The sequence below is a fragment of the Momordica charantia genome (assembly GCF_013281855.1).
Source record: "Momordica charantia cultivar OHB3-1 chromosome 10 unlocalized genomic scaffold, Mcharantia_2.0 BLBB01000010.1, whole genome shotgun sequence".
NCBI classification, from domain to species: domain Eukaryota; kingdom Viridiplantae; phylum Streptophyta; class Magnoliopsida; order Cucurbitales; family Cucurbitaceae; genus Momordica; species Momordica charantia.
The window spans coordinates 19,833,717-19,844,982 of NW_028275158.1; the positions used below are offsets into that span (position 1 = coordinate 19,833,717).

General features: G+C 43.3%; 1 protein-coding gene across 1 annotated transcript; it reads right to left on the reverse strand.

Moving 5' to 3' along the window:
• Nucleotides 1–7,177: 7,177 nt before the first annotated feature.
• LOC148208758 (SAUR-like auxin-responsive protein family) lies at nucleotides 7,178–7,872 on the reverse strand. The gene has a single exon (XM_088119004.1). The coding sequence runs from the start codon at nucleotides 7,721–7,723 to the stop codon at nucleotides 7,307–7,309; it is 417 nt and encodes a 138-aa protein (XP_087975130.1). The 5' UTR covers nucleotides 7,724–7,872; the 3' UTR covers nucleotides 7,178–7,306.
• Nucleotides 7,873–11,266: the final 3,394 nt, after the last annotated feature.

An 11,266-nucleotide genomic window follows, 5' to 3' on the forward strand; every position in this document is an offset into this window, starting at 1 on the left:
CCCTTCGGGTTAAAGAACGCAGGAGCGACCTACCAGAGAATGGTGAACAAAATGTTCGCCAAGCAGATCGGCCGGAATATGGAAGTGTATGTGGACGACATGCTTGTCAAGAGCGAGCAGTCTAAGTCGCATCTCTCCGACCTGGTCGAAGCCTTCGAGGTTCTGAGGGCGTATCAAATGAAGCTCAACCCTACTAAATGTGCCTTTGGAGTCACCTCGGGAAAATTCCTTGGCTTCATGGTAAACAACCGGGGAATCGAGGCCAACCCCGAAAAGATTAAAGCCGTGATCGAGATGGAGGCACCTACAACGCTGAAGCAGCTTCAGTGCCTCAATGGCAGGATTGCGGCCCTGAACCGGTTTGTTTCAAGGTCGACAGATAAGTGCCTCCCTTTCTTCAAGGTCTTACGAAAGAAAGGGCCGTTTGAATGGACAGCGGAGTGCGAGCAAGCGTTTCAGCAATTGAAAAGCTACCTCTGTTCGGCACCCTTGCTTACCAAGCCCATGCCGGGGGACAAGCTCCAATTGTACCTAGCAGTGTCTGACAGTGCCGTCAGCTCGGCCCTAATCAGGCAAGAGGAAGCGCGGCAAAACTCGGTCTACTACACAAGCAAGGCTATGACCGAAGCCGAGACTAGATACCCTCAGATGGAGAAGTTGGCTCTCGCTTTGGTCACCTCGGCCCGACGACTTAGACCATACTTCCAAGCCCATACGGTGGTGGTGCTCACTAACTTGCCCCTAAAAAGCATCTTCCATAAGCCAGAAGCTTCTGGTCGCCTAATGAAGTGGGCAATGGAGCTAAGTGAGTACGACATCCAGTTCGAACCCAGAACTACGTTGAAAGGACAAGCAGCGGCAGATTTCATAGCCGAGCTCACACCACCTTCCGAGCTGAGCGAGTCCGACCTACCGTGGACAGTCTATGTCGACGGATCCTCCAATGAGAAGGGGTGCGGAGCCGGGGTCCTCTTGCTCGGACCAGGGGGTGAGCGATTTGAGTATGCCTTGCGGTTCAGCTTCCGGACTTCTAACAACGAGGCAGAGTATGAAGCATTTATTGCCGGCCTGCGAATCGCTCGAGCATTGGGATCCTCTTGTGTTAAGGTCTTCAGTGACTCTCAGCTGGTTGTGAGCCAGATCAAGGACGAATACCAAGCCAAAGGCACCCGAATGGAGAAGTATTTGGGCAAGGTCAGATCATACCTCGCCCAGTTTCAAACTTACGAGGTAAGCCGGATTCCGCGAGCGAAAAATTCTAATGCTGACGCCTTGGCCAAGTTAGCATCGACGTACGAGACCGACCTCGCCAGGTCGGTCCCCGTCGAGATCCTAGATAATCCCTCGATCTTAGAGCCAGATCTGATGGAGATCGGCGCTCCAGAATCCTCATGGATGGACCCGATCACGGACTTCATTAGGGGTAACTCACCACAAGATCCCAAGGAGCGCAGAAAGTTGGCAAGGCGGGCAGCTCGGTTCGTGGTCCGAGATGGTGCATTGTACCGAAGCGGCTTTTCCCTGCCTCTGTTGAAATGCCTAACCCCTGCAGAGGGCCTGTACGTCCTCAGAGAGATCCACGAAGGAGTGTGCGGCAATCACTCAGGCGCCCGGTCGCTGTCAGCCAAAGTGATCCGGCAAGGATACTGTTGGCCGACCCTCAGCCAGGACGCCGAGAAGTTCGTTAGAACTTGCGACAATTGCCAACGCTACGGGGCCTTAATCCACCAACCTCCCGAGCTGCTCACCCCCATCTCGGCCCCATGGCCATTCGCGCAGTGGGGGGTAGATATCATTGGTCCTTACCCTTTGGGCAAGGGCCAGACCAAGTTCGCTGTGGTTGCTGTGGATTACTTCACCAAGTGGGCCGAGGCCGAGGCGCTCTCCCACATAACGGAATCCAGGGTCACGTCCTTCGTGTGGACGAATATCATATGTCGCTTTGGTATACCGCAGGCCATAGTGACAGACAATGGGAAGTAGTTTGACAACGCCAAGTTCAAAGACTTTTGCAGCAAACTTGGCATAAGTCATCTCAGCTCGTCCCCCGCACATCCGCAAGCAAATGGGCAGGTGGAGGCGGTCAACAAGATCATCAAGCGAGGCATCAAACTTAGACTGGACTCCAAGAAAGGCAGGTGGGCCGAGGAGCTACCAGAGGTTCTATGGTCGTACCGGACCACCCAACGAGAGTCGACGGGTGAGACCCCGTTCTCCCTGGCCTTCGGCTCCGAAGCTGTAGTCCCGGTTGAGGTCGGCATGCCATCTGACAGAGTAGAGCATTATGAGCCTACGACGAATGAGGATGGGCTGCTCCTCAACCTCGACTTGTTGGAAGAAAGAAGAGCAATGACCCAGCTACGCCTGGTGGAATATCAGGGCAGAATGGCCAGACATTACAATGCCCGTGTCCGACCTCGGGCCTTTCAGGTCGGACATCTGGTCTTAAGGAGGGTCCAAACGCATGTGGGTGCCCTTGACCCGGCCTGGGAGGGCCCGTTTGAGATCAAGGGCATAGTCCGACCTGGGACGTACATATTGGCCGATCTGAAAGGAGACGTCCTCGCGCACCCGTGGAACGCGGAGCACCTGAAGCGTTATTATCCTTGACATGACAAAAAGATTTTCAATGCACCTGTAAAGGCTGTTCCAAAGGAGTTATGATCGGAATAAATGTGATGATTTAATTTCATACTTCCGAGTTCGACAAGAAATTAAATGGGGGACACGGACTCCCACGCGATCCCATTCCAGCAGTTGGTTCAAATTCAATCTTTCGAAGCCTAAGGGTACGAGGTGCGATGCCAAAACCACTGAAGAATAGCTACGAACTTAGGATTTTAGCCTTTTTACCTTTTTAAATTAAGGGTGAAATGTTCAAAATCCAGAGTTGGTGCAATGTATTGAACATTAAGAGATTCAAACTCAAACTTTCAAATTATGTTAGTTAAAGGAAGTAGGAGGTGCGAGGTGACGTTAGCTGCAGTTCAAAGAAGAAGCAAAGAAAAGTGGTTGCCAACAAGAAAGTGGAAGCAAATGGGAGTCTCTTTATTGAATAAAGAGCAGAGCCAAGGCTTATAGACCTTGCAGCTCTGCCTTAACACTTACAAACAAAAAAGAAAAGGGTGGTCGCCTAAGAGCCTGCTGGAGGAGCGCCCTCCTGAGGAGAGCCGACCTGGTCCTCTTCGGGATCGGAGTAGTCAGAGTCCAGATCCCTGACATATTGATCCACCAATGCTTGGGGGCCAGGGGTGCCGCCAGGACCAGACGCCCACTTCTCGGCATACCTCCTTTTCAGACCGCTGAGATCGATCTGAAGGTCGGGCATGTCGGAAGCAATGCCCTTCATGAGGAACTTGAAGCCCGCGTCGGAAAAATCTTTGGCAAATCCATCGAAGTCAGGATGTTGCCTAAACGATTCCTCCAGTAGGACTCCATTGCTGAGGCGCTCCTTCGCCGTCTCCAGCTCGGCAGTCGCATGCTCTAGCTCCTTATCTTTCGCTTCGAGCGCCTGGAGCATGTCGTCCTTTTCCTTCAGGAGCTGGAACTTCTCCCTCTCCAGGCCCCTGGTAATAGCGTGGGCAGCTCGGAGTTGGGCCTTGCGCCTGTCCACTTCCTTCTTCAGCAGCTCGGCCTGAGACTCCACCTCGGCCTTCAAAGTCTCCACCTCAGAGTGAGCCTTCAGCAGCTCATCCTTCATGGTGGAAGAAGCAGCTTCCAAGGCAGCGGAGAACTCCTCTTTCTCCCTCGCTGCCAGAACTTCCCTCCCATCCAGCTCGGCCTTGACAGCCAGAGCCGATTGAATGGAAGCAACGAACGCCTGCGAAATGGTACAAAGGAAAAGTTAGATCGAACTGCCTGTTGGGCGAAATCAAGCAAAAATGGGGCACTAGTCTGACCTCGGCGACGTAGTCGATGTTCCTCTGCAGAACGGACCCGGGGGCGCTCACAAATTTGGACGCCCTCCTCAGCCAGCGGTCCAAACTTGCAGCTGAGATGCGGGACAGCTGGTCCCTCACCCCGGAACTTGACGGCTCAATTCTGAACCGTGCCGTCACGTCGGACGTCCCGCCCATCCTGGCCGCAGGATCGTCCACCCGATCTGCAAAACCTGCAGGCAAGACCCTGCAAGCTCCGACCTCCGAGGAGGAGATCGCCTTCTTCTTCTTCCTGCGCTTCGGAGGGGCTTCCTCCCTCGCCTCCTCGCCCAAAGGCGGGGCGTCCGCCGCCTCGGTCTGGGCGTCCACCGCCTCGGTCTGATCCCTGGGGCGCTTCTCCCTCGAGGGACCCCTAGAAGACTCCAGCTCGATCACTAGGGCTGGATCTTCCGAGGCAGGCCCTACCACGGCAGGGGTGGCAGGTTTCGAACTCTGGGCAGCCTCAAGAGCATGGGCTCGGCCCTTAGACTTGCGCTTCACGCAGCTTGCAAATCCGCAAACCATGGCTGCGAAATAAAACCAAGGGTCAACACAAGGTTATTGAAAAAAAGGGGGAGGCAAGCTCGACATACCAAGTTCAGAGTTCGGTCTTGAGGATTCAATGGGACGAACTGCAGGGTTGTAATCTAGCAGCCCGGACTCAAGCAGCAGTTCGTCGGTCACCAGGGTTCCGACCTTCCTACCCCTCGGAAAGCTCTCCTTGTAGTATTTCAGCGTATCGAAGGAGGCTTGCGTAAGCTCGGGAACTGGTCGGATTGAAACTGCACGAGGACAAGATCCGAGTTAGACCTGAATGACAAGAAAATTACGAAAAGTATGAACTATTCCGTACCTAGGTTCCCAAACCTAGTGGGGACGTCAAAGAAGGAACGACCTGACTCGTCCTTTGCGAGTCATTCCCCGGAAGCGTAGAACCACTTCCTCACCCATCCCTTGATGGAGGTCGGCCCCTTAACTATACCGCCTGCGCCTTTTCTTGCGCACATATAGAACCGACCAGGCTTCTTAGCTATCCTCTTCGCCTCGAAGCACGCGAGGAGCTGGTCTACGTCTAACAGCTCGGCCTCCTCACTATCCCGAGCTCGTAGCCAAAAGAGGATGGCCAAAGCGAAAATGACACCCCACCCATTGGGGGCCACTTGAGCCGGTGCCAACCCAGTCCGGAAGAGAAATTCTTGGACAAAAGGGTGAAGGGGGAAGTCTGAGGCCGTACTCAAACATTTTGAAGTAGAGAGTGACCCATCCCTCTGGAGGATTGTCAGCTCTCTCCCCCTCCTCCGGAAGCCTGAGGTGGATGTTCTCAGGGATAGCGAACCCCCTGCGAAGGGATCCGAGGTAGTGCTCAGGTATCCTAGAAGGGTATTCCAAGCCCTGACCTGATGTGGATGCGTCACTATCCTCCCCGTCATCGGAGATTCTAAAGTTTTCTATCTCCTCGAGCTCGGACTCTAACCTACGAGCTAAATCGGATCCTAGGTTACTGCTAATAGAGGACGAGAAGAGAGTGGGTTTCCTCTTCTTCTGGTGTAAGCTTTCCGTACGGAACACCGCCCTTTTCAAGCACCAGAACCCGCTGCTTTGCATCGAATTAAACCACATGCTCCACCGCTTGTGCGGGCCCCCGTCAATTCCTTTGAGTTTCCGACGATCAAGACAATTCCCGTGAAACTCTTGCGTCGACGGCTTTCGCGCAAGTTGCAACATCCCTTGCAAAAGCAAAGCGAGTAGCCAGCCGCTGCTATCTCTTCCTATATAGCATGGCAATTACGTTCGAAAGAGAGAGGGAAGAGACCGACCTACCAAGGGTTCGAGCTGCCTTCAGATCGAACTCCAAGAATTCAAGGAACGTAAGGTATGAACTGAAGGATTGGGGGCATTTATAGTCCGTCGGAAGAATTTCCCCACCGTACACGTGTAATCAGCGAGCGGCTAGGATCCTCTCTGAGATCTGAAACGTCGGAATATTTGAATATTCCGACGATAAATCTTCCGCGACGGTTGTATTTTCCCACGAATAGGAAGTCGCCACGTGTCCAAAGCAGGTCGAATGAACTTCTCTGCCAGGTCGAGATCGGACCAGACAGAGAGGGGGCCAATGTTTGGGGATGAAAATACCCTGGACACGTGGAGGACCCCTATTGGTGTTCCAAGATGGCCCATGAGTCATGCCCAGCTCGGATAGTCGAGATGGCTGCCACCAACGCTGACGAAAGCTAAGTATGAGGGCTGAGGTGAACCTGGCCCAGGTCTGACCTACCAGGGAGCTCGGTAGGGGCCGATGTGAGCAACTGTCTGCGGCGTGATTACCGGGGTGTAACCGTTGGTCCCGAGATTACCGGGTGTAACCGACGGTCCCGAGATTACCGGGTGTAACCATCGCGAGATTAGCGGGACTACCACCCATAAGTAGAGGACCTCACTCCACGATCAGGTACGATGATTTCTGGCTTCGAACTAAACTTGGAATCCGACCTATACTGACTTGATCGTCGGAGTGCTCACCTTTTTGTGCAGGTCCGCCCAAAGGTTCAGGTCGGTACGGAGGCCGAGTTCGAGCTACAATCAGGAACACACTGTTGTGCACATCTTTGCATAAACAGAATATATATGAAACAACTCGAAAACATTGACGCCAACATGAGTTTAGTTCAATGATAACTGACACATGTCTCTGATCCAGAAGTGAGTTTGGATCTCCCAACCACTACTTATTATACGATGTGGCAGATTTTAAATGAATTGTGTCATTCTTTTTGTTTATTAATTTTAGATTATTTTGATCTTATATGACTAAACATCGTTAATAAAATATGTATTTTACCCTACACTTCAAGTGTATTTTACCCTACACTTTCCAAAATTAGGAGCCGCTACTTAGTATACGATGTGGCAGATTTTAAATGAATTGTGTCATTCTTTTTGTTTATTAATTTTAGATTATTTTGATCTTATATGACTAAACATCGTTAATAAAATATGTATTTTACCCTACACTTCAAGTGTATTTTACCCTACACTTTCCAAAATTAGGAGCCGTAAAGAATTTGTAGCACAAAATTATAGAGGAAGAGATAATTACAAAAGGAATAACCATTCTATTTTCAAAAAACCAAATTTGTTATAGATATGTATTTTTTTTTTCATTTTCTATAAAATCCATAGGTCAGTTCAAAGTCAAATTTGGCCAAAACCAAAGTCCATCCAACACACAAACATATATCTAAAATATAGAGAAAATATCAGCAAATAAATTTATTTTACTTTGTCATTTAACAACAAAACATGATCTAATCTAATCCATAATTTTCTTTCCAGTTTCATAAAAAAAAAAGAAATAAAAAACAAATTTTATATAACATTTTTAGCAATCATAGCTTTACTCTAACCGACGCCGCCGCTATACTTCTGTTGACCTCCTCAAACTCCGACACGTGGCACGGAATCGTGATCCGACCCGGATAATCGAACCCGTAAATCCGCTCCGCCGCGTCCAACAATTTCCCGAACATGGGATGGTTGAAGTAAAGCACCGGCACCAGACGCCGCTCCGTTTCGCGCTCCGATCCGCCGACGTGGACGGCCAAATACCCCTTCGGGGCCACCGCCGGGTCTGCCCCGCCCCGGCCCATTCGGATGTACCCGGATCCGCGAGAATACGACAGCGTTTTGTGTGGGGTTTTGAGGGAGCGGCGGGCCAGGGCGAGGAGGTTGGAGAAGGGGTTGGTCCTCCATTTGAAGAACTTCAGCAGCTTGATTTTGAGGCTAAAACCTCTGCTTCTTCGCATATTGAATAAATAATAATTAAAAAAAAAAGGATGATTCTGTTTTTGTTGAGGTTGAAGGTGGCGTTAATGGCGGAGAGGGGATTTTATAATACAGTTTCATTTGGGAATTTTGTAATGAAGCTTTATGGCCTGTTTGGCTTCTTTGCCTTTCCAAATTTCCAAAAGGAAAAAAGGGATTCTTTTGTTTATTTGACTTTTGACCTTAGAAATTATTTTAATTTTAATCTGCACCTTCGGTGAGTATGGATATTTCTTTCATTTATTGTTTCGGACATTGACGTTATATTAAAATGTGGGGTCAGAGAAAATTTTTGGTGCCACACAATTTTTTATTATATGTATGGGCTGTCGAAAGTTCAAAATCATTTAGTTAAGATCAAAAGATATATATTTGGTCTATCTACTAATTTCTTATAAGTAACGATTTAGTCCTTCAAATTTTATATACAACAATTATATCCCTTTGTACTAAAAGAAAAAAAAAACAATTATACCTCTTTAATTTAAAATTTGCAATTATTTAGTATATAAACTTTAGTTGATATAGGATTCTAATTTCTGTAATTTAAAATTTGTAATGATCTCATCTTTACTAGGATAGAAAGTATACTAAAGTGTAATGAGATTTAAATGTGATGTCACCTAGATCTCACGTATAAATAAATTAAAGGTCCTATAAAAAGAAAATGACGGTTATTGTGGAATCCAATTAGCTGACAGGTCAAACTTTAAAGAAGGTAATAAATGTCTTATACACCAAACTATACTTGAATTAATAAAATTAAATTTGCATAGAAATGATTAAACAAGTTGAAAATATTATAACATTATGAATTTGCAAATATTTGAAAAAAAAAGAAACTAAAAATTTTGAAAACTATATCAGTGACAGACTATATCTAACACTAAAAAACTAATAGACATAAATTAGTTTTATATAATAATGGTAAGAAGGAATTACGTAAAAAGATCTAAATAAAGCCGTGAAAATTGAAAAAGTTTATCATATTTCAAAATCAAAATCATTCAACAACGCTTTTTTACCTTTTGAAATGCAAGTCTATTCGTAAGTTCAATGTTTCGATTTTTTTAGTACAACAAATGAGGGTTGGGACTCAAATTCATGATGTCTCAGTCATGGATATATGTCAATTAATACTAAGCTAAATTCATGTTAGCGTTGAGTAGATTTGATTAATTTTGATATAGATTAAAATCTAATAAATGCTTCATATTTTAAGCTATAGTCCTGGATTAGGTTATGGTTATTAACTTATTAAGTTCGACCTTGACTCATTACTCAGTTTAAAAGCCGTTGTTTAGATTGGCGGCTTAGTGTGCCTCCTAAAGCCCAAATTAATCTTTGTAATTTGAAACTGGAAAGAAAAGAAAAATAAATAAATTCTGTAAAATAAACAAATAAAAAATAAAATCGGATTTCAAACTTTTGTTATTTCTACCGACACCTCGTTGGGATTTTTTTTTGTTTTTTCTTTTTAAGGAATTAGTCAACTTATTGATGCATAATTTCGCAAGCATCTTTATTTTTTATTTTATTCAGTTGAAAGTATTTAATTCGGCAAAAGTAATTTTTCATTTGTTTTTTTGGTTCTTTTTACATTATTTTCTAAAGGAATTAATCATTACTTAGCATATGTTTCTCTTTTGAGTATCTTATAAATTTTGAATTTCTTTATGGTAATTTTCATTAGATTAAATTATTGCTTTGGTATTCATATAGTTTTTTAGTCTCCTCGGTTTCAAATCATTTAAATATCAAATATTTCATAAGATAAATATATGGACAATGAAAAATTTCAATTGTCAAATTTTAAAAATTTGAAAAAATCTTCTCTATCGGTGACTAATATTTCAAACGATAAGTTTTCATCATGCTCAAAGAGAGATTATACATCGCCATACTCGATCTCCAACCCTAATTAGAGTAGGACCCTTTTAGATTCATAGTCTGAAGAATTTTACCATTCTCAAATCTCGTCTTTTACACTAAAAAACACTCGTAAATTCAGAATGACACGTGAGGTTGATTTCAAGGTGATATTATTCTATGTATTAAAAATGGGAAAAGAATAGAGACTAAAAATATAAAATATATGTGACCAAAATGGGAAAAGAAACATGGGGAATATAATTTTAACCTAACTCTAGAATTGCAACTCGACAAAACATTGGCCCACGTCATCCATATCCTGAGTTAGGCATTAAATTTTCATGTTCAAACAACAAAACTTAGCCACACACGTGTCCCCTTCCCACGTGTTACTCTCCCTTGCGTTTAGGAATCCCTTCCCTAGTGAGGCCTACTCTCGTTTTAAAATGTTTTATAACTTTTTTTTTGGGGTTAAATTACCAATTTACTCTATGTTTGTATATTTAGTCTATAATATTTTCCTTTAAATATTCCCGTACATCTAGATTTTATATAGTTTATGTTTTTAACACTATTTTTGGAGAATTTCGATCAAGCTCAAGAACAGTGACGGATACAGAACTTTATCTCAGGAGCTTAACTAGTTTATATACGTTTCAAAATTATGTTGATAAATTATAAATTTGTTTCCTAAAATAAAATTACAAATTTGTCTTTTTAACTTTCAAATTTGTGTCTGATACGTTAATATACTTAAAAAATGTTAAACATGTTTCTAAGCTTTCAATTTTGTTTTTATTTCACTCTTGGCCTTAAAAAAAGTTAATGATATCTTAAAAAACAAATTAAAAATTCGAACACCAATTAGATTTAAGATTGAAGTACGAGCTTATTAAACATTTTTTTAAAGTTTGAAAACCTATCAGATACCACTCTAAAAACTTATGGAGTAAATTCATAATTTAACAAGTTTTTTTTTTAATAGAAGTATTATTAAAGAAAATTATATGGGTTTAAAAGAAAGGGAATGAAATTTTACAAGTTAGATTATTTTTCATACTTATAAATATTTTATAGATAGATTTAAATGTTTTTTTTAAATACGACCTATCATCTAAATCTATATAAGATATAGAAGTCTTTGTTATTTGATTTTAAAAATTATATAAAAAATAAGATTTTAAAGAGTTTTATTGACCTCTAGGCTCTACAAAATTTAAATTAAAAAACATATAATATAAAAAAACTTGAATCTCGAAAATTTGATGATTTATAGCGAAGAAAAAAAAAGAGATATCACTACAATAATTTATAAAAAAATAGTTATATATAACAGGCAACTTGAGAATAAAAATAAGTCTAAATTATCCTCAACAATTATTCTTAGAAAGATGATAAATGTATATGTATAAATTGAAAATAATTATTTTTAGGTTCAAAACAGGTGATGGATGCACTATTTAAAAATATTTAAAGATAAAAGTACATTTATAAAATGTTGGTTGATTATTCCATCATATATATATATATTTTAAAGTTGACATATTTGTATAAAAAATTTCAAATATAATTTTCTTACCTTTAAAAACAAGAAATTATGCATGTGTTAAGAGCCGAACATGGGCAGATCAGGGGGTTGGGGTGCTAAAGCC

Coding starts and splice junctions, on each gene's coding strand:
- LOC148208758 (XM_088119004.1), bottom strand. CDS start 7,723: ATGCGAAGAAGCAGAGGTTTTAGCCTCAAAATCAAGCTGCTGAAGTTC.